This window comes from Rhea pennata, chromosome 27 (genome assembly GCF_028389875.1).
Source record: "Rhea pennata isolate bPtePen1 chromosome 27, bPtePen1.pri, whole genome shotgun sequence".
Classification (NCBI taxonomy): Eukaryota; Metazoa; Chordata; class Aves; order Rheiformes; family Rheidae; genus Rhea; species Rhea pennata.
Genome location: NC_084689.1, coordinates 1,496,888 through 1,520,626, shown reverse-complemented (window position 1 = coordinate 1,520,626; position 23,739 = coordinate 1,496,888). Strand labels below are relative to the sequence as shown.

At 40.8% G+C, this 23,739-nt stretch overlaps 1 protein-coding gene across 7 annotated transcripts in view; it reads left to right on the top strand.

Moving 5' to 3' along the window:
• GATAD2A (GATA zinc finger domain containing 2A) overlaps positions 1-23,739 on the top strand; it is a 71,933-nt gene that overhangs the window by 40,508 nt on the left and 7,686 nt on the right. For 3 of the 7 annotated variants that reach the window (XM_062596139.1, XM_062596140.1, XM_062596138.1), the window contains 7 exons: positions 322-465; positions 5,414-5,685; positions 16,767-16,896; positions 17,479-17,610; positions 19,146-19,235; positions 21,435-21,566; positions 22,664-22,852. In XM_062596139.1, coding sequence (XP_062452123.1) covers positions 433-465; positions 5,414-5,685; positions 16,767-16,896; positions 17,479-17,610; positions 19,146-19,235; positions 21,435-21,566; positions 22,664-22,852 — 978 coding nt within the window. In that variant the 5' untranslated portion in view covers positions 322-432. The remainder of the gene's footprint in view (positions 1-321; positions 466-5,413; positions 5,686-16,766; positions 16,897-17,478; positions 17,611-19,145; positions 19,236-21,434; positions 21,567-22,663; positions 22,853-23,739) is intronic. The other 4 variants (XM_062596141.1, XM_062596142.1, XM_062596144.1 and 1 more) reach the window with 4 other exon arrangements.

The window sequence follows — 23,739 nt, the reverse complement described above, 5'->3', positions numbered from 1 at the left end:
ATGTACGGAAAAGTGGAAGTGTTTGTTAGAAATTGCAAGCAAAATGTTCTCTTTTTTTAAAATTGTGTTTTTGTCCTCACGCACTGTGTCAGTGTTCTGTGTGTGTCCAGTGGCTTTCTGAAAACTCTTTTGGGTGCTGCCTCAGTTACCTGTTGTGCGCTCTAAACAGAGAGCAGTAGGCAATTCGGATGTGACTTCTGCAGTTGTTCTAGTTTATTCCAGGCTGGACTGCATATCTGGAAAATCGTCACAGTGGTTAATTTCCCAAGTCTTAAACTGGAACTTATTGAATTTTTCCTGTTCTGTAACTTTTCCCTACAGTGGCAAAAGAAAGCAAGCAGATAATTGTTCCAGGATCTCCCAATCCTTTGTCACCTTTGCAAGTGGGAGGCGTTCTGGGCAGTATGTGACAGGAGTCTGTCATACACATCCATGTTGGAAAAGACACTGGCTGAATCAAACCAGGTTTGTCTTTTTGTTCTTGCTGCTCTGCTCTTGTGAGGGAGGAGGGGTTTGGAAAGGAACGTTTGGAAGACAGCAAGAGATCTCTTTCGACACCTTTCCAAATGGAAGGTATATAGGTGAAATCATAGGTGTCCATAGTATTTAACAGGGTAGCATGGATAGGTTATGAACTCACAGAAGATTTTGTGTTTTCTTTTGTCTTCCATATATTTAAAGGGCAGTGAATCAGTCTGGGTGATTCTTTGACAAGACTTTATAGTAGCCGAGTGTGATACAACCCTGTGGTCTGCAGCTCAAGAAGTTTATTGCATTTTATATCATATACTAAACTCCCTTTTGAATTGAGCATAGTAGTTAATCTGTTACAGTGATAGCACTTTAGACAGAGTATTGGCTGTTTAGATTCCAGGCACTTCACCCTGAGCTTTGTCATTCCTCATCATAAAAAGCAGAACCTTCCATAAAATGTTAAATTTACTGTGCAGTCCGTACTTTCTCTTCCATCTGTAAAATAGAAAATATTGTGCAGAATGTGTTGAACTGAACCTATTTGCTGTTCACGTTGATCGGTTTCTGTTGTCACTAATGATTGTCAGAAGTCTGTGTTTTGGGTTATAAATGTTTGAGGAGAAGTGAGGGCTTGGGAAATAACTTCGAAAGTGTTATGTTATCCATATGTATCTGATGAATACCTAACCTAGGTATTCTGAAATATCCAGATGATTTATTCTCATCTAATGGAATCAAATGGTTGAAGATGTGTGATCTCAATAAATCCAACAAGCATTCAAACATAGTAGAGAATACAGACTTTGAGCATAGGGATGCGCTCCTCTTTTCTTTTACCTGTGAAAGCCAAATATAAGCAATGTTCTGCTTCAGGAATTATTAGTCTGGTTGTCTGCGGAGGGAGGGATCTGGTAAGCACTGAGGATGGGTCACAGCGTGTGCTCGTAAGGTGCTGTTTAAGATTGGTGGTAAAGTCTCATATAATAGACGGGCATGTTCTCCTCGCTTGCTGAGGATTAAGCAAATTGCCATATTTGCCATCAGGAGAGAATTTTCTTCCCAGGTCAGTTTGGGTTTTTTTTTTTTTTTTTCCCCCCCTCCGGCTGTGCAAATAGCAGCTCATTTTCTTTTAGAAGCTCCGTAAATAAAAAGACGCTCTCGCTACTGGTGCTGGACTCTGCTGGTGCCCTCCTTCTCCTCCTGTCTTCCCGTGGCACATTTATAAAGCTTTTGGTTTTAATCTTTTTCTACAGGTCTGGAGTTTAAGCTGTTCTGGGGTGTGTTCTTTAGTCCACTGTGGTAATGCTAAGTGAAGTAGATCCTGCAGGGGCTTGTCTGAACTGTGCATCTACTTCATGATGCACTCTGACTTGTAGGAGATGGGGCCCAGTAACTTGCAATTCCTATAAAAATTTCTGATGTTACCGGTTTTTCATCTCTTTGCATGAAAAGAAGAGGCAGAATTTAAGAAATCCTACTCATTTTGCCTATCTTCTGCTCCTTTTCCCTCCATACTATTATACTGCATTAAATTTTCTTCTAGGCTTCTCTGTATATGCAGGCATGTTAACAGATTGTTTTCCAGCACTATTTCCTGAAAGAGTTAAAACAGCAATACTAGGGGGCATCATTTAAGGCTCATCTATAATAAATATGACTTAACGTTGTGGTGGCAGGGGAACTGTGCAACCAGATCTCTATATTAGTGTATATATAAACCTTAAGCCTGCGCTTGCAATGATCTTTGGGTTTAGTTGTAAAAATCTTACTGCAATCTGATCCCAAGGTCTTTCTGGTAACGTCGATCCCGAGAACGTACTGTTTCACTTGTGCTACCAATAATGCTCTTCTATCTAGCAGTTGCTGTCCCCACACACTTTCCAGACTACATTGTTGTGGCAAAATACTGCAAATTGTTAACAAAAACTTGGATTGAATTTTAGTCTGCAAAAAGTTGTCATAGCAGCAGCGCCATTACTGGAGAGAAAACTGACCTTGTGAGGTGTTGCTTTTTGACTGTGTGAGTACTGAATAGGCGAAGCTGTTTCCAAGAAATGTTTAAGTTGTCAGTATCTGATAAGGGAGTGATCGTGACATTACAAGAACAAATGGGTGCTTCTATTTTGTGAAAGAATTGCAGGGTGCAAGATAATGCTGTAAAAATAAAAGGATTTAAAGTTTATTAACTGCTCGTAGGTGCTGCAGAATTTCAAATTTCTGGCCTTGTGTTCTCTCGGTGGTCTAAACCTAGAGAGGAAGGAACCTGAACAAGTTTCTTTCTGGGCAAGTAAAAGCCGTGAGGTTTGATTATCAAAAAACCCATTTGCTGTTAGGCTATTGGTGTCCAACAGAAAACATAATGGTGAAGGGTTTTGTTGAGAGGTACATCTTGCATTTTCATAAGGGCTGTTAATCTGTTTAGTCTGACCTTTGTAAGGAGTTGCACAAGGAGGATTTGCCACTGGAAAAAGGCCTGAATGTAGTGCTTAACATCTGCCTCTCTCCATCATTTTTTTTCAGATTAGCAGTCTGGGTTAGTTAGGAAACAGAGATGCCTGCTAAAGTGTTCAGATCTTTATTCCTTACCTGGTTTTGCATTTACTGGTAGAATCTTTGACTGCATATTAACTTTTTACACCTTGTATCGGCAGTAAATTTTATTTAACTGTCGCTGATGATGTTACTGTGTGTTAGAAAGATTGAGCAGTAAGTGTGCACAGCCCTAGAGCGGCCAGGAGGCCTTGTCTGACGCATTCCAAAAGAACCTGGATATAGTTCAGAATACACCTTTCTCCCGTATTCCAAACAAAACCAGGGAAGAAAAAGAAAGAAAGCATCTAGTTAACGTTCTCGGAACTTGGAGCCTGAGCTGCTAGAGTGCTGCGGCCGTGCGATCGGCGCTGACTTTGGGAGTTGCTGCTTCTCATCTGTGCTCGATGGGAGAATACGGAGATACTGAAAAGGAACCCGGGTCAGATGGGGATTTTTGTTTGATTGGTGTTTTTTTTAATGCAAGTTGCCTACCAAATAAGCGGGCTAGCTTCACAGCCCTGATCAAGAAAGCCACCGTGATTAATGGCAAATCTCGGTATAACTAAGCTGAGCAGCAGCGTGCTGGGCAGCCCTTTGTTTCGGTCCTGGGTTCAGACTGATCTGCGTTAATAGTAGTAAGGCTTGTGATTCCCGGGCAGATTGTCTGATCCCTTGTTCAGGGAGAAACAATTGTTGTGTTACGTCATTGTCAACAGAGACGCTTAAATTGAGGTACGTTTCGTAGTTAAAAGCTACGTGTTTTCCGAGCAGTTTATCTGGGGCTGAGCGGGGTTTTGGGGAGGCTGCTGCACGTCGACCGAGGTAGAGCGCCGGCGCCGTGCGAAGAACCTCGGTGCTCCTGGCTCTCTGCCTGGCTTGTGTGCTCTTTACTCACTTTCATAAATACCGAAATTAACTTACCCGTTCTGTAGAGCGCACCTTTTTTTCATTATTTTAGGCTCAAGCATGGTCACACTGTAAATGCACATCAGCTGAGTGGAGGCGCTTTGTGCATCGACTATGACTTTTTCCAAAATGTTTCCCCAGCCTCTGCAAAGAACCCGCTCACCCTTGCTCTAGGCTCGTACTATCAAAATTGCAATTTCACGTACTCTGTGCGTGTGTGTGTGAGTGACACTGGTGAATAACGGGGGGGGGGGAAGCAGAGGTTAACGACGTTGCGTAATTACGTTGGTCTTGCACTGCTAAAAAAAAAAAAAACATTTCAAAGACTTCGTCCAACTCTCGCGTGCCGGCCTTACTCTCGAAACGCGTTTATTTGGAAAAGGGGGTGGAAAATCTGGAGATGGGAGAAACTTTTTTTGGGGGAGGGGGGAGTTGCAACACTCCCCCCCCCCCCCCCCAAGGCCGCTGCGGACGCGCGTGGTCCGGGAGCAGCGGTGCGGGATGCCGCGACGCGCGCCGGGCCGAAGCGGGCCGAAGCGGGCCGGGCCGAAGCGGGGTTAACCCCGCGCCGGGTTGCCGGCGCCGCCGGCTCAGACTGGTTTCTGGAAAGCGCTTTGTCTCGCAGGCTGCATCCTGGGAAGGGTCATGTGGAGCCCGGTGATGTCATGGGATCAAAGCCTGAGTCAGCGCCCGGTCCGGCGCCGGTCCGCGTCCGCAGGTAGAGGAGGGCCGGGAGGGCCGGCGGAGGCGGCAGGGCCCCGCCGCAGCCGAACTTCCTGCGCCCCCGGCGCGCAGGGAGTTAAGCGTGATCCCGCAGGAGTTGAGCACTTCCTGTGCAGCCCTGGAAAAGCCCGGCTCATTCATTAGGAGCGAAGAAAGTACCAACTTGGGTATTACAATGGCAGTGCCGTAATGTCTAGTGGCAGGCTGTGAGGAGATATGGAGGACTCTCTTCACGCAGGGTGTGGTGGTCCTTTTCCCCCCTAACATCTGATTTCTGAAACTTGCGATCAGGCGTAGTCCTAAGAAATACATGGCAGAACTCCCAGAGAGATTCTAATCTAGGATTTTGTAATTACTTTTATTTGCATATGAGATAAATACATACATTCTTCCTGCTTTTGGTAAAGAGCCAAACTTTTTAATCGTCTGGGTTTGTATATTCTCCTGTGCTCTAATATAGATTTTCTCTATCCTTCGTGTTTCTAGTTTATACTTAGTGGGGTTTGTGTGTTTTTGTTTTGTGTTGCTTTTTTGTTGTTTGGGGGTTTTTTTGCATAACATAAAAAGTGTAGGTACAGTGGATGCTCGGTGCTTAATAACTTCAGACTGAGATGTGTTTTGAAGATAGGATAAGAGAGCATACTGGCAAAACTGTTACTGCTCTTTCTGAGCTTCTTGTGCAGTAACCACTGTACTTTGCCCTGTTTTGAAATTAAGGTGTTTTGTCCAACTTACTTTTTCAATGCTCTTAACTCATTTGTGTCTCCTCTTTCTCCAGAGTCTCACAATGACAGAGGAAGCATGCAGGACACGAAGTCAGAAACGAGCATTAGAACGTGAGATAACGCATAACGATGTGGACAGTAAAAAAATAAAAATGGAGAAAGGACTATTAGGAACAGATATAAATACAGAAGGTGACATGAAAATAAAAACAGATCCTGGAGCTGGAAAAGTGCAAGGATTATTAAAAGGTGGAGAAGTGAAAGCAACCATTAAAGTGGAGGTTCAAACAGGCGATGAACCTGTGGACATGAGTACCTCAAAAAGGTGAGTTAGAACCTAGATGCTGCAGTTGCACTATAATGTTTGGAATACCTGCACAGTAGATGTGGTGAAATGGTACTAGAAATAAGTTCTCTGCATCTTAAAAGTAGAGAGAATTAAAAGTTTAGGTGTATGTTGCAGTTTTGGTCCTTATTTGACATTCAACAAGGTGTTCTCTGTAACTTAGGTACTCGTTTTTCTTCTCACAGCCTTGGCAGCAGGAGCAGCTGCGATAAGCAGTTGAGTAGAGAAATATGGTCTTGAACAGAAAAATGTAAAAGTTATGAAGTGGATACACTTTGAGCTACTGATTTAGATTTCTATGAGGAAGACTAAAAAATTTGAGGTGTCATAGTTGATGACTACCTGTTATTTTTCTTAAAACACTTGACAGAACATAATATATAAATAAGTCCAACTTCTATAAGACAAATTCTTTTCTTATTTGTTAAGCCTCTTTAAGATTCTCAATTTTGACATCTGAAAGTATGAACATTCAAACTTGTTGATCAATTTGGGAAAATCTTATTTCTACAAAAATGTAAGACTTTGACTTGTATTTGAAATGCACAAGTGAATCAGATTCTTCTGGTTTACAGATTTAAGAGTGGTCACTTAAAAGCCAGGTTCCAGATCTTCCACCATATTTCTAAGCCAGATTCTATCCATACCAAGATTTTTTTTAACTAATGTCAACATGATTTGACTCTTCAAAGTCTTAACTTCTAATTCACAGTGCGCTAAGCTCTAGTGGTCCCAGTATTGAGCGAAATGTGGAAGCCTGGTTTATTTCTGGTTTTGACGCCAACTGATGTTGGAGTAATACATAAGATTTGAGAGACTTGCCTTTCTGTAATAGTTTGAGTTAGAGTTCTTAAAGCAATAAATCTATATTTGCTTGAATGCAAAGTACTACCAAAGTGCAGATTTGAGGTGTAAAACTGAAAATGTGAGTTTTCTTATGAACTGTGCAGGGATTATTGGGAGGATTATTTCTGTTTAATGGCAAATAACCTCTAAACTTTTCCTACTCCTTACTTTTGATGCTCTTAAAAAAAATAGTTTAGGACTGCAAGAGCCATATTACTTCATCCAACTAATGCTTCAGTACATGTAAAACGAGACCTTTTCCATCAATTTGATTGAGGGATGGTGATAGTTTTCAGCTTTCTGTGTAAACCTTCTGCCAAAGGGGCAATTTAAAAAGTTACTCAAGGAGATATTTAAGATGTACTTACCTGTCATCTACAGAATTAGTTAATTGGGGTAACAGGAGGCTGACTTCTATGTGAAAAAGTTGCATAGTGCTGACTAGGAGTAAATCTCTTAAGGTGTCTTTTGGCATAATTACTGCATGCTAATTAACACAGGTATGCATACACTTTTTTTTCTTTTTCTTTTCTTTATTTTTGAAGAGTAGCTTAAAAAGATCAATCATACCCAAAATCTGATAAACTAGGCTACTGTATTCTAATGTTCTTGTTACAGTACTTGTCCCTACATGCATATTCTCTTCGTGAATTCGAAAGGGTACATTTATAATACTCTTGCAATCTGCGTGAGTGTTTCTACTTTATTGTATTGCAAGATACACAAACTGGATGATGAACAAAAGGATATATATTCAACTTCCCAGAAAGCATCTGGAGTAAAAACATCTATTTAGATTAGAAGAGAGAACATCCTCTCTCTGTACAGTGTTCTTATTTCAGTTGGTAATAGGATATTGTTGTCTTTAGTTTCTACAAGAGGGCAGAAGAATGTTTCCCTACTCAAAAAATGTTCTTATGTAAGAGGCAGTCTGATCTGAGTGATCAGAGTCCACTGAAGTTAACCAAACTAAATTTAATTAAGAATTTCATGAGGCTTTGGACTTTCTCTTTGGTTACTGTTTATAAGTTGGAACACCTCTAATAGTATATATGTGTATAACGCTCTTAATATTGAGGAATTGAATTGTGGGTGTTCTCAAATAACAAAGAATGAAGCTGAGTAATTCTGATTCCCAGGCTCTGGGGTTTTGCTCCTGCTTGAGTGATGATGCCATTGGTCTTTTAGTGTGTTTTAGTACTCCTGGAGCATAAATGTGGCTCTGCACTGCCTACCGACCTTAAGATGCAAATATTTCCAAATGAATGAAATCTGACTCTTAAGATGCCAGTGATACAGAAGAAACTTGTCTGTGAATGAATCTGATCTCTTGCATATATAAGAATAAAAATGGCATTGTAGGGGAGGAGATTTTTTTTTCCAAGTGTAAGAAGTTCAAGTCTTACTTTTGCAGACTTTTGATTTTGATCTTTAGAGGAATTTAGCTTGCAGCTTTCATAAGACTGTGTCTTTAAAGCAGTTGAACTGATTTTCTGCAGAGGTGAAAAAGATCTGTTGCTTAAAATGCCTGAATTGCTGCAGACTTCTTGGTTGGATAAATTCATGCTTAGTGATGGTGTTTTGGATTTTAAACTTCCTTAATGCTTTTAGAACTGGAAACATAATATTTTCCTTGGAAAAGCAAGCCCAGCAATAATCACAGTTTTGCTGATGTAAAACTGGTTGAATGGATAATCTCTCTGAAATCATTTGATTTTTCAAGATTTGAAATACGAACTTGGCAATATCTCTGTATTAAACGTACCAGAAAAAAGTTTCTTTTAATTCTTTTTCTAGACCTTGAAATTAAAGTTAAAAATAGTATTTGGTTTGAGCACATTTTCTGATGCCAGAAGAAACAGAAGGAAGTCTGTAGTGGTAGAAGACTTTGAGAGGTCACACAAGGCCAAACCAAAATCTTGCTCCTCTGCATGGCATTTTTGCAACACTCAGAACGAGCTACACTGATGTGCAATTATATTAGAGCTACTGCAGAGAAGGGATGGGAGGAAGGAAGGAGTCCTCCTCTCTTGATAAGAACATACATCACTTGTAGTGGAATGGTAGAAGAGCATAATGTAGATCATCTTGCTTGTGAATACATTGATTTACATCGGTATGGGTGCTAGGAGAAAAGAACATTTGGCAAAACTTGGTTGAATCCTGCCATCTTCTAACTCTCTCAAGTTGTTTTCTTTCTTCTGTTCTTTATCTCGCCTTTTCTCTTTGCTTGCCCTTAAATATATGGGTTCCCTGCTCAATGCAGGGCAAATGTAATACCAGTCTGAGGCTGATGCTTTCTGATGAAGCCTTTCTTGGATTCTACTACCTTCTCTATCAAGCTGCTTTTATTGCACTTCAGATTCAGTACTCTTTATCTAATGTAGGCATATAATGCACACTGACATTTTTTTTTTTAGAGATTTTTCTTTTTAATAGTATTTCCTGAATCAGACAAAATAAACTAATTGTGTAGGTGGTACTGCTAAGCTCATGACTTTTGTTATAGTAAGTTTTGATAGAGGCTCAAATGATCTCTGGTCACAGTGATATAAATGGTTGTCTGAACAGGAGCTGCCCTAACTTGTCTGTGAGGACAAATTGTCACCCTGTTCTGGAGCTCAAGTGTTAGGATCCTTCATGAGCAGTGTAAGGTTATCGCGATTCTAGGAAAACCTTGTTCATAAATTAGTGGGGGGTGGAAGGAAATGTAGGCAAGAGTGCTAGTTAGCCCTGTGAGTAGCTATGTTGCACTTGGTTGTTGCACTGGGCTTAGACCAACTTCCAAGATTTTTTTTTTTTCAGAATTACAGTAACTCTCCCAAATATTTCACCTTCAAATATACTTCATTCTATAGTATTAAAAACCAAGAGTTCTCAGTGATACAAGAAAAGGGAGTGCAAATAAGAAAATGGTTTTGTTGCAGCATACAAACCTGATGACAATAGTAATGGTGATATTTTTAATAAAATTTTAAATAAAGAGTTGGCTATTGGTGCCTGACAGCTGTGAGCAGTGCTTCTATTAAGGGGGCTGTGAAGCTGTTTGGGTTGTTAGCTTGGGGTATTGCACAGTGTTGTTACATAGCTATCCCGAGGTTTTGTTTTATATTGTTAACAGTCTTAGGCTGAATATGTCACTCAAAGTGAACTGAGAACTTGTTAAGCAGTTGAACATCTGGCTATTATTCCTTTATTTCCTCTATTTGCCGAGAGTGGTAAGTTGTTATAAAATCTGTATTAATTGTAGCTTGACCTAGAACAGTTTAAGGTTGGTTGATTAACAAAAGTGATTCCTAAGATTTTGTATCAGGTAGGATCTTATTTTTTTAAAAAAAAAATAATAATAATAACAGTAACTCACCCCAGGCCAATATATGGATTATGTGTTCTTCTCACATTAAGCTACAGTGTCTGGATTTTCTTTTAGAATATTTTTTTCTTCCAATTAAAAATAGAAGCATGATAAGCCAAAAAGTCTACATTTGATATATTTGGTTTGTTTACCACAAAGAATGCTTGCACCCATCTATTGTCTCCTGTTTGTTACATGCATATATCAAATACACCCACTGCTTTAAGCTCCTGCTTCTTGAAATTATATGTGAACTGGTTTGACTTTAGCCACTGCTTGTTTGCTTAAATGAAAACTGCCAGGAAAGATGAGTGGAGAATTTTGTAGGCTGTCCTTACAGTCAGGGCTTTCAGACAAATAGTCTATCTGAACTCTTTTTTCCCTTTAATTTTAGTTCTTGCTGGTTATGATTTGTGTGCTTGGGGAGCACTGCATTGCTCTGGAAGCTCAGAATAATCATGTTGTCCTGTTGTTGTACAATGCAATTAAAAATAACTTCCTTACAACTTCAAAACAATTTGTGTTAAATGTTAGCTAGTTGCTGTGCTCTGAGTTTTCTTGTTAGGGTCTGGATGCTAAATTTTGGTGCTTTGAGGGGTTCTGAAGACTGCTTTTTTTTAAATCTGGACAAATCATATTTAAAAATTTTCTAAATGGATGGATTTGAACTCTGGAATTCTAACATGTTCTTAAATAGATCATGGTGCAGTCTCTGGCTAACCGAACGCTCCAGTTTACTGGAATTAACTGTGATCAGTGTTACCTCAGTGCCAGTGAAGAGCAATAGGATCTTTACTCCTTAATGAAACTGAGAATATGATACAGCCCCATATTTTCGATCTCCTTTTCAGCTTATGTTCATTCTATCTAATACCTCATGGTATGTGCTCTGTTAAGGGATGTTATGAAAAATTGATGCCAAAGTTTCTTGGGGAGTTCTGATATTTTATTTTAAATGCAGACATAGTTTAATAAAATCTCATTATGTTAGGCGCAGAGGAAGGACAGTAAAGGAATGAAGTCTGCTTTTGCTTCAGTATCATGCTACAGTCGCTAGAGCCATCGCACACAGAGGCTCTAGATCCATCACAACTTATTTGATTCATGTAGATAAAACATCTCCAGAAAATCCACCCCACCATTGCTTTTTCTTCCCTTGTTTGTCCTCCTTCCTTGTCAAATATTTTTGGATGATAGTATACAAGACTGTTGAATGGACTGAAGTAAAACTGCTGCTTATTTGCTAATGTAGGTTAAGCTTTAGTCTGAAAGGCAGTTCTGGTGCTTCCTTCAGTTGCCTGTAGATGGACAGGATATGTTGGGATTTTCTCATGAGAACTTTTCCCATCTTTTTCAAAAAGTCATCAAAAGGGCATTTCAAAGCATGGATAAGGTCTGGTCTGTAAAAGGAAGCTTATTTGGGGGTTATGTTTCTGGATTGGCACAAAGGAGTGGAAAGGCTGCTTGTTGAAGTACTTGAGTTCTTCTGTTAATGTCGCTAAGTATCTCTGATGCCCTGTCAGCAAGGCAGGATAGGGTTTGGTCCCTGAAACCAAACTTTCTACCAGAGCCTGTAGTTCCTGGGTTTTCTCACCTTTTTTTTTTTTTCTTTTTTAGTGTGAGTCTGTAACTTTTTCTTATTTGTACTCGGTCTGTACTTCTGTCTCATAGGAAAGTGAGTCTGTTGCAACAGTTGAGTCCATCCTGAGACACTTTAGCCTCAGATGCATCTTCTTCAAGACAAAGGTTTAATTAGTCTTCCTCTGTCCCAGCTAAATGGGCACAAACCTCCAAGGATGTATTCAGCCACCTGGGGTCTCTTGAACTGGATGACCCTCTTTCCTTCAGATCAAATAAAAAGATGTACAGTGTCCTTATGGGAGAGTGGGGGGCTTTTGTCTTTTTGCTTTGGAGTTTTGGTTTTGTGATTTTTTTTTTTTTGAACTGTTCTTCTGCTCTAAATTGCTAGAGGAGTGAGGATGCTCTAAGATACCAAGGAAGGTTGCCGAATAGCATGATACAGCTGTTCTGTGCTCTGAGGTTTTAAATAGAGTGTTAGAGGAAGCATGAACTTTTTCTGAGGGTCCTTAGTGACTTAGGAGGTCTATGTTGCATTCTTTATTCAAAGTCTATGTTAAATTTATTGTCACAAATGCTTAAATACGTATGTAGCTAGGCAGCAAATCTGCTTTCATCTTCTAGCATCGAGTCCAAGTGATTGAGACAGCAACACATATAAAAGCTGAAGGGCCCATAATAAAACTGTGCCTTTATTTAGCTAAAGGATGCCTGATAGCTTCAGAGGATAAAGGTCATAACATTAGGGCAGTTATCCCAAATTATTAACTGCTGGTGGCAATATTTTTCTGAAAAGGGTGATATGACCATTGTTTGCCTTATTTTGAATCATCTGTTTTAAAATTCTTTACACACAGGGTAACAAAAGAATATAGTAACCTTCTTTTTGAAGGAAGGTTCTTCTGCAGAGATCTAGTCAATGTTTCTGTAGTTTGGTCTTATGCCATCTCAGCCATGGTGCAGTTGATTGTGCTGCAGGGTACTGGAGGTGAACTGAATTTGCTGCTGGTCCATACATGTTGCTTTTGTTAAAATAAATAAATAAATAAATAAATCTCCCTCCTGCTGCAGGAGGGATTTTCCCTGTGAAGCCCCATGTCAACAGACTCAGCTCACTCTTTGGTGTAGGTGGTAGATGGTCTTAAGTACAGTTTTGACTGCTTAGTGCTTTTATGGAAGAAGTAGTAGGCTACCTAGTAAGCTGTAAAACGTGAGCAGCTTGTCTGTTTTTCTGTCAGTATGTGGATAAATAGTGATGGTTTCATAGACTCAGTAGGAGACCTTGGAGAATCAAAGCAAACGTGCTCCATTCTTTTGTGCTTTGTAGAGAAATTTGAGAGCAACAGTCTTGTGCGTATATGTATTCAATACATTTATATAAAAGCTGATTGAAGTGGTTTCTAATGCAACTTCTATTACACCAGCATTTTACAATGTAACTGTCAGAAGTATTGTAACGTTATCTTGAAAAACAGAGGAGTCATTTGGGTTCCTGGAAGCCTCTGAACGCAGTGATGCCCGGCTGTGTGTTTGGGGCAGGCCGACTGATTTCTGTCCCGGTTTCGGTTCCTTTGGCCTCGTCTGGGCGCTCACAAGACTTGTTGGAAGCGGTTCCTGGGGCTGGGGCAGTCGGAAGAGCACGGAGAATGGCAGCGGTGGCTTTTCTGCCCTATCTGCCTGCTGCTTTAACCGTGAAATTCCAGGTTTTGCTCGAGCCGAAGGGTTCGGATGGGGGCTCACTGCGCACTCTCAGCCTCGTTACCAGACCTGCAGTTTTTTCCCCAAAGACGCAGTGTTCGGGTCGCTGATGAATACAAGCCCTTGTTGGTAACGTTTTGCATCAGATGTTCCATCATTCTCTGCCAGCGTTCGTTGTTTGATTAGTTTACGATGAAGCTGTATATATATGTGTGCTTGTGTGTGTGTGTGTATGTACATATATATATATATATATATATATACACAAATGTTTTTTTTTCCCACTCCCTGTAGTATCTTGAAAAAGCAGGGGGCAGAGCCTGAGAGACTTGAGACTCGTCGAGCGTCTTCTTTGAAGGTCGACTTCCTCCGTTAGCCCCCCCCCAAAAAAAAAAAAAAAAGAAAAAAGGAGGAATCCACCCCGCAGAGCGGTGGCTCTCGTGGCTTTTGTTGCCGTTTCTCCGCGTTTCCGGACGCGCGCCCGGCGGCCCCGTGGCGCGGGCCCGAGGCGGGCGGGCGGCCGCCCCGGGGCAGCGGCGGCCCCCCGGGCCCGGCCCGCTCCATTTTCTCGCGGCACCTGAGCCTGACCTCACCTCACAAAATGAAGGCCGGGCACCACCGGCTGGGACTGGCCGTTGCCATGGTTTTCGCCGTGGCGGGTCACGTGACCGGCGTGCCACGTGACCCGGCGCTGGGCCGGGGCGCCCGGAGGAAGCCAGCGTGGTGCCGGGGGACCCCCGGCACCCGCCTCCCCCCCGGCCGCCGCCGCCTCCCTTCCCCCGGGGAAGCCTCTGTGCCCCGCAGCAGGAGAGCGCGGCTGCTGCTGATCGCCTCCGCCGGCAGGTTAAAACCCCTCGGTTCTCCCAGGCGGCCGCTGCCTTTCGCTCCCGCGCAGTTTGGAAAGAGCGGCCGGGTCGGGCCCTCTCGGCGAGGCCGGGCAAGGATCGTCCCGTGGCCCCCGCGGGCTCCGCGCCCCCGGAGCGGGGGGCTTGTTGTCAAAGGCTGGCGGTGTGCTCCCGCAGTGAAATTGTGGTGGCCCAGTTAGCTCCGAAATTTCACTAATCTCTTACACAACAGCAGAAACTGAGGACGTAGCGACTGCTGTCGTTCTACAAGACTGCGTGGCTGTAGCTTGTGACTGTGTGGAGTGGGCACAAAGAATTTCCAAATGGCATCGTTCGGCCTCGCGGTCCGTACCTGGATAAAATCTTCATAGTACCAGCTAGCGTTGTATTTGTAGCTATAATCCAGTTATGATGTATTGACTCCATAGCTCTTTGCAATTTTATTCCCTGCAGAAGTAGAAACTGTAAAGGGTGGAGCTGATGAAAAGATCTTTTGTATTTCAAAAATGTGTTGGTTTAGGTTCCAAGCGTTGTATGCCTAAATCCCCACAGTTATGTGAATCTCAATTTTTTTAGGTAATGCAACTTACTTTTTATGCTTTTCAGAGGGAGGAGAGTGTAACCTAAACAAAAGTGGGAGGAAGGAAAGGCAAGTGAGGCTACTCCAGTTATATCTTAGTTCTTTGTATTGGGAACCTCCAGCTGTCATCTGAAAGAGATTCAGAAGCGGCTTGATACCTGCATGCTTTCCTGAAGCCCTGCTGTTGACTGCTATCAGGAGAAGAACACCAAGTTAGCTGGAACTTGGTCTGACCTAGTTAGGCCTCTGCTGAGAACTACTTGGGCCAATTTTGTGTATTAAGATGGAGTAAAAGCTTGAAATATTTCACCTGTGCCGCTGTTATTTCTGAAACGTCGTTAGAGTTTAAATGACTCGAGTTTACTGGCTCATTGTGCCCTCTAGAGGACACTGCTCTACTTTTTCCTTTATTTTTGCTAACAGTGGAATTGTACTAAAAAGCTAATTGCTGCGATATCTAGTACTGTTTTTGCAGTATTCAGAATACTGATTGACCTGCCGTGAGTTTTTACCAAAGTGTACATTTTGCAAGGTTTATCAGGGCACGCAACTTTTCAGTGATATTACTCAATGTGACTATTGTTTGCATTAGTAAAAAAGATGATCTCTCTCTCTTTTTCATTATTGGATTCTTAATAAACATGGAGTATCGGTTAGATTAAAAAAAAATCTTAAGAAATTAAGAAGTAATTACCTGATACTTAAAAATAAAACTCATGCTACATCTCCCACTCATGAATAATATAAGAAACTTGTAGTTATACATTAGCTAATTCCATTCATTTCTATGTAAGTTCTAATAGATGATTCCATATCTGCTTAATCTTGCTCATAGGATTCTTTTTTAAAAGAATTTTATCTAATGCATAACCTGCTGAGAGTTTTTCATTTAAAAGTTTCTCGCTACTTTCTTTATTGTTGTTACTTCTGTTTCTGGGTTGCAAGCAAAAATAATTATATGCAATATAGTCTCCTAAAATTCCTGAGTGTTGAATCTTTAACAGGCCCTTTCATTGCTTCCTGGGCAATGCGGAAGGCAATGCTGTCCTGTTTCTGTAAAACTCTGTTGAATCTCTCCGTTCTCACATGCCACCAACCTTATTCAGAAATGCTTACACTTTACAGTTTGAAATCCCAGGTTGTAGCATTAAAGGCTCAAAGATAATCTGTTCTTCACTTCAGCTTCCGTTCATAATTTTCTCAGCGAATGACTTGTGCTGAATGTCTGAAGCCAGAAGGACAGCTACCAAATGTCCAGTAAAAATGTCCAGCACCAAAGAATGGTGCTGTAGTCTGTTGTCAGATCACATTGTCTCTGTCCCTTCTGGTTCATGCAGTTCAAAATGCTGTTCTGGTATGATAGTGATGCACAATAGACTTGAGAGGTGGTTCACTCTCCAGAAATCATGTGCAAGATGCAGCTATCTCTCAAGACACTAACCATTAAAGCCAAATAAAAGGTCAAAATCAATATCCATCTGGAAGTGTTTCAGCAGTTTTCAGTAAAACTTTACAAATGTGTGTATCTGTGTGTTGAGACTATAATGGGTTTCTGTTGGTAAGGGACAGAAAAGAATCTGTTAGTGTTGATGTAGAAAGAAGGTTATGTCATTAAGTACTTAAACTTACCTAAGTGTAGCACAGGTGGATTGTCTGTGTTTCCTTAAGATTCTGATAAATAACTTGTGTGGGAGAAGGTCACAACTTACAGGCATTTGCATTAGGGAAAAAACGAGAGACTGGGAGTAGCTTTTCAGCTTTCGGTATCTAGGGAGCAGAAGCAGTAAGTGAACTGGTTGTCTGCGGAGTACAGATGGGCAGGTGGGCTTGCCCCGGTACAAGCGAAGCTGCCGCTGCTGAAAGACCATGTCTTCTGGTGTGAAACGGACTGGCTGATGCAAAAGCGTCTCATCTGAAAGAATCACTGTTCCTATTCATTAGAGCTGTGTCTTGACTAATGACATGCTTTTGTAATTATAAGCTTAGTATTCACAATGAAAGTGAACGTTGCTCAAGTTCATTCATGTCAAATGTGCAGAATTTAAGAGATGCAAGATTAATCTATCAGGAGTTTGTAAATAACATTACTTTCAATGCAGTATGAAGTAGTTTGTCTGTTCGTTAACTCATTCTCTCTGCTTTTTCTTCTGATTTACAGTGAAATAAAGAGAGAAAAGAGAGTACCCTCCCCGGATGTTATAGTGTTATCAGACAATGAACCTTCCAGCCCTAGAATGAATGGTTTAACAAAAATAGCATTAAAAGAGACCAACACAGAGGCACTCATGGTGAGTCTGCGTGGCTTGACACAACTTTAGATTGTGCCTTCTAGAGATAAGAAGACATACCACTTGTTCCCGCAGGTATATCTGCGGTCAGTGTCAGGTGGATATATAGCTTCATAAATTTTGATTTGCAAGCAAGGAATCAAAGACTGTTGTTTTTTTTCTTTTCTGTCTTTCTTTCTTTCCTCTTTTTTTTTTTTAAGCTCCTACTTCCTTAATTTTTTTTGTTTCTAAAGTGAACCTTTTCCAGAATTGCCTTTTTAGTGAAGTTTATATTGTGGATGCAGTATTCCTTATGCAGCATGGCCCAGTGCAGATTCATTTTCTGAGACTTCATTTTATTTTCTTTACTCACTTTACTAGTGAAAAATCTTGAAAGTCTTTTTTTTTTTTTTTAACCTTTGAATGTTCTTTCTCTGTACTTAGTTTTTATGCCTATACACTGCAGGCATATCAGTGATATTAAGACATATATGACAATTAGACTGCTGTAAGTTCTTGTCATAACTTGTATGGTATCTATCTTTTTGCCTCTCCCCCCCCTCCCTTTTTTCCCACCCTCTATTGCCTTAACTGGCCCTGCAGAAAAGCAGTCCAGAGGAGCGCGAGAGAATGATTAAACAACTAAAAGAAGAGTTACGGTTAGAAGAAGCAAAGCTTGTTTTATTGAAAAAGTTACGGCAAAGTCAAATCCAGAAGGAGACCACTACTCAGAAGGTATTTATTTTCTTACAGATATTTATCACCTTGTCTTTTGGAATGGGAAAAAAAACAACAACAACTATGGCAGTTGTCGTAACCAACCTACAGAGTATATCATAGCTTTCAGATAAAACACATCTCGCTTCTTGTAAAATCTTCATGAAGTTTGTAGGGTCTTATCCTGTAAATGATTCATTTCTGAGAGATTCTTCTTTCATTTTTTGATTTTGTTTTGTCAGGACCAAATGACAAGACAGTTATCCTAGCAACCATGTCTAAAAGCCAAAAGCCTTTTTATTGAAACTTAAATACATCTGTGAATGTAATATACTTCAAAGTATTAAACACTCCATGCAGTCCTTAATGCAGCATAGAGAGTACTAAAACACATTTGGAAGAGATTCTTGCAAATAACTTTACCTGTCAGCACATTTATTAAAGCATTTGAATCCCAACCACTGGGAACTGGCAGTTGATCGCTGTGTTCTTTATAGTGCGTGGCAGAACTCCAAATCTGGATTCCACGTCTTACCAGGTGAAGTAAGTCTGTGGTTAGATGTACGCTTTAATCAGACAGAAATCCAGGCAGCCCCTGGAAGGAATGGTGCAGCCCTCCCACCCTCAATTCCCTTCTCCCCCCCACCATCACACACACAGTGCTGGGGAGAGAATTGATATCTGTTGGAAACTAACTAAGCTAAAAAGGTGTCAGATTAGTTCCCTGATCTGGCTCTCTACTTACGCTGTTCATGCTGCACAAAGGGTAGAGGTGGAGGATGGTAGGAAATGAGCAGAGATGGTTGGGAGGAGAAGAGGGGTGTGGACACCCCATGCACCGCTGCCAAGACTAGCATAAATTTCAAGTGTCTGTAACAATGGCAACTAACTATTTTATTTTACAGTGTGTGCTGCTGACTCGATGGGGGGGGGGCGAGGTACAGATTTAAGTGCACTTCACTCTGCAGATGGAAATTAGTACATCTTTGTTGACTGGTTCTGGTTGTTTTACTGGTGTCTTTCTTCTGGACTTTTGCGTGTTTCAGTAGATGGAGTTAAAACCAGTGCAAGAACCTGCCTCACACAATTCATTGCTGCATGCTGAGCGAGTGAGCTTTGGATGTTTGAATTGATTAGGGTGAAATGGCATGTTCTATGCTTCTTAATATCAAAGAAATCTTTTCCTTAAACATTGTTCACTTTATATTACGCTTGAATTCAGTTAGTTGTGACCAAGAATAACGGCTGATAAGACTGAAGCAGGCTGTAAGCTCAGACTGTTCACATCAACTTCTACTTTGCTATGCTTTTGGTGTATAGGCGCTTTTACTTTTTAGTATAATCTTATCTATACTTGCCTAATAACTTCTTCACTTAAATATGCATGTTTAGATGCTTGGAAGAAGAAAGGGATGGGGGTGGGGGAAAACCACATTCTTTGAAGAATCTCTTACTAAGGCGCAAGGAGGTAAACGCTTTTATTCCCTTAGCTTCTGTAATTCTGCTTACACCCTTACACTCGTCTGCTTTCTTTCTGGTTTTTCCTCTTCCAGCCTGCTGGTTCCTCTGGGAGTGCTGTGGCCACCCCTCCGCCCTTGGTGCGGGGAACGCAGAGTGTTCCTGCGGGCAAGCCGTCCCTCCAGGTCAGTGGGGTGGGCTAGGCTGCCAGGCTTAGGCTATGCACTAGAGGAGAAGACAGTTACAGGAAAAACAATCCTTCCACATAAATAACTTGGATCCAGGCAGAAGCTTTTTTAATTTTTTTTTAATTATTTTTTTTAACAGATCCAATGCTAACTCCCACAAGCCCCGCTATAAGCTTTTTAAGAACTGATGGGGTGGGAGATAGAAGTAAGCTGTCACCCGCAGGTAACTCTCATAAGCTTATCTTTCAATGCCTGATCATCCTGAAGGGACTAACCCACTCTGCTGTTAAATACATGTAGGATACTAGTAGTACTAAGGACTTTGGCCAAAAGGATGCCCTGGAGTTCTGACATGGAAATACTGTGGCAACCTATTGCTGTACCCTCCAGGTGCTCTACTCTCAGCATGATTAACTGAAAGAGCTGAGTGAATCGTGGGATTTTTTCCCCCCTCCCCTGACTTGATGGCTGATTTGCAGTTGCTCATAGAAAAAGTATTGGTTTAGACTAAATTAAATGAAATATTGGGAATCTTTGGGTAGTGGGAAAAAAACACAGAGCAAATTGACGCATGTCCACCTAATCTTCCTTTTGAGCTATAATATTTTTTTTCCAATTTGGGATTTAAAACTTTTTTGATTATTTATCTTGGGCTCATTTCAAACAAATTTTGGAGTTGATTCAGCACAAAAAATTTTCACTTGAAGTGCCAACACGTCATTTGAAAATGATCTTTCGGCCACAAAAAAAAATAAAAATTGCCACTGTATGTTCTAAATTTATTTTAGTTCCCCTAAAATACAATACTTGAGGGAAGGGTTAACCTTTCTATCACTTCAGGAAATAGTCACAAAACTTAAAGCAGTTTGACAGTTTTGGAGTAGTCTATTCCTTGAGGCAAATTGCCTTCACTAAAGACAGCACTTTCAGAGGAACTGGACCATACGTTAAATCTTCAGCAAACAGGCAGTGAAACTTTGGTTGTATGTGGCAGTGCTCAGGGCAGAGAGCTGGGAGCTAAGAATCCAGAATTCTGGTCATTTTGTCTTAATTTGCAATGTTTAAGCAAATTAACCTAATCTGCACTTGCTTTTGCTTGACTGTAAAACTTCTATTAATTCCTGCGTGTAGGATTTGGGTTAACATTTGGTCTTTAGTTAAAAGGCAAAACAGAAATGGGTAAAACTTCTCCCTTGACTAAATGTATGCACACGTGCACATATGATAAGTAGTGAGAGTAGGAGGTTTGGTATTTTTGGAAGTCTCAGTTCATGGATGATGGTCAGTTTGGGGCCTGAGTGAGGGAAGTGGCAAGATGTGTGAATCCACACTAATAGGGTAGAGGGGTTTAGTGCTCTTGAACAGTGCTTTTCAAACTAGATTGCATAGCATTAGCGGTCTACTGGACTGTAAGTGGTGCATGAAGCTGTATCACCTTTTATAACATTATGAGAGACTTTGAGGATTTAATAGTCTGCAGCCTAGAAAGCACGGACAGCAGTTTTTCACATGTCTTTAGCCTGACTCCTTTTCTTATCTTTTTTTTTTTTTCTTTAAGCTTGCCCTCCTTTCCACTCTCCTCTTTCCTTCCCACATACATGCGTGTGTCCAATCCTCTCACCTTCCCAGGTTCCTGCATCTCCAGCTTCTGTCTGGCCCATGATTCTCCTTGAAGACAGCATTTTGTAATTCCCTGTTCTCTTAATCCCAGAAAAAATAAACTTGTCTTTGAACTCAAGCCAGCCTGGCCCAGTCTTCTCCTGGATCCTTCCGATCCTGATTTCCATTGGCCCAATGATGTGATAGATGTTGCATTCATCATGTCAGCCAGAGAGGAGAGACAAAAGGCAGATGAATATTCCTGGGGCTGCTTTCATGTACCCCACTCTCTCTCACTCCACTTACGGCTCATCTCTTCAGTGTCTGCAGTACAGCAGTTCTGAAGCTATTAAATTTCGTGGATTTTTTTGGTTGAAAATGTTACTCAGAACTGCTTTTTACCTCCTGATTCCATGTAGGATGTGAGAGAACAGTCTCTGAGCATGTAGCCAGATGACTATCCCATCCTTATATACGTCTGTATTGCTGCGTAAAATTTCAGATACTGCTTTAGCAGCACACTAACCAACAGAAGAAAGCATGTATATAAATATGCCAGAATAAAAAAGAACAAGTGAATTATCTTCTGTTTTGCAGACCTCTTCTACACGTATACCAGGCACTGTTATTCCTCCTCCATTGGTCCGTGGTGGGCAGCAGACTTCTTCAAAGTTAGGAACTCAGCAAAACACACAGATAGTAATGCCACCTCTTGTCAGAGGTGCACAGGTAAGTATTTGCCTCATGGTAGATATATTCTGTTTTCCCTTTTCTTAACTATATTTTTTAGTCATCTTTCTTCTTGTCCAGAAGGATTCTGTGTAGTTCTTGCAGGATTTTAATAGGGCTAGATATATTGCTACTGAAAGTTCCCACATCATTCCAGTTCATGCTTACACATTCTGCTGCTCCATAACACTTCCAGTGAACCACGAGAAAACTTTGTGGTAATATGGGATATGATTCTTCCTTTAGCAGGACCAAAGAAGTTTGTCTTTTTTTAAGAAAGCTACTTTACAGGCTTCCAGCTTTACCTGCTGTTTAGGAAAGCAGCATCAGAGGAAATGAAACTCATTGTTCTTTCACTTTTCCTTGTTATTCTTCCTGTCTTATCAATTTCACCTTTTTAAATGCTAAAACTCACTTTTTTCCTCATTGTGTCTGTCTTCAGATTGAAAAAGAGCTGCTGAAATGAGATAATGAGCTGGAAATCTGAAGGTGCTGATTTGTGAGATTGTTATCACCTATAAGAAAATAGTGGTGCCTCTAAAGGAGTTAGGGATGCAGTGTTCAATTTAATATGTTCCTCTAGAGTTATGACTTCTGAGAGATACAGGGGAAAAAAATGTTTTCTTGTTAAATGAAGATTAATATTTTAGTAAAAGGTCTACTTTTATCTATTGCGTAGCCAGTACTAAGGAAGAAAGTATAGATTTGGTATTTCATTTTCTTTCTGTTAGGATGATGGAGAAAATCTGCTCATTCCATGAAATAGCTTTTCTAATGCCTTTAAAATGAAACATGCTTTACTACTGTGCATTCTGAAAGAAATTTGACTTGAAAACTTTAGATCTCTGGTGCTACTGTTTTGGCCGTAATATGATGGCCTCAGACACAAGCATCTCTTTCAATGTTACATTCTACTAGTTTCATTTTGACAGAGGGAAAGGGAGAAATACCACGTTTTGACAAGGATGTTAATCATCACGCTTTTTTGCGTTCCCTGCCTTGCCTCAATTCCATCATATCATGTCATTCCGTTTGGCTTCCACCACTTATTTCCCACTATCTAATCCTCTCCATCCTTCATGGAACCATCACATCAGCCCATTTCTGTGTCTTCCCAGCAAATCCACAACATCCGACAGCACTCCAGCACAGGGCCGCCTCCGCTGCTGCTGGCACCACGGGCATCCGTCCCCAGTGTGCAAATTCAGGGGCAGAGAATTATACAACAGGGTCTGATCCGTGTCGCCAATGTCCCCAATACCAGCCTGCTTGTCAATATTCCACAGGTGAGTTCCAGAGCTTTGTACCAAACATAACATTAATCTTGAGAATACAGGTGGGCAGATGCAATTACCGATCTTCTGGTTAGTATCTCTAACTGATGTTGCCTGCAGTCATCTAAATTATGTGGTTGCTTATTACTGCAGTAATTCTGCTCTTTGTTCTTCCTATGCAGACAACTTCTGTGTTTATATTCACCTATTGCGTACAGGAATGAAAAAAGTACTACAGATAATTGGGAAGGAATATACATTTCAGTGATCTGAATGTAGGGCCTGAGTTTTCCCATTTGGTATTTCACTGTGAAACCATCCTTTACAATAGTCTCTTTTCTTCTTTAAGAAGCATAAATAAAATGAATGCTCTAGTAAACAGAACTCAAAATGGATTAGTACTCCTATTTTGAAACACCAAAAGATACTGAAGCAGCAACTTAACATCTAACACTGATGTTGGCATGCAAGTAGTGTAGATACAAGAAGCATAGGGTTTTGTTTTATAATTAAAATTCATGACTTGACAAAGTCGTAAGGAAAAGTACTTCCCCCCCCCCCTCCAAATTTCCAGTATCTAAAAATGATCAGCAAAAGAAAATGAAGTTCTTTAGGAAAAGGATAAGAGGATTAGATGACATATTGCATCTCCTATTACAAATAATACTGCAATATCTAAGCTTAGATATGTATTGTGATCTGCTTGGTCTTAGGTATTATGCAGGTATTTAGCCTGCATAAAATAAGATCTAGTGGGAGATGGTCTTCACTGCACACACTTTTTCTTTCTTTCTTTTCCTTTTTTTTTTTTTTTTTTTTTTTAAACACTGTTACAGCAAACACTGGTGTTGCCCTCCCTTTTGACTGTCTCAGTAGAAAGCAGCATGTATTTCGAAAGG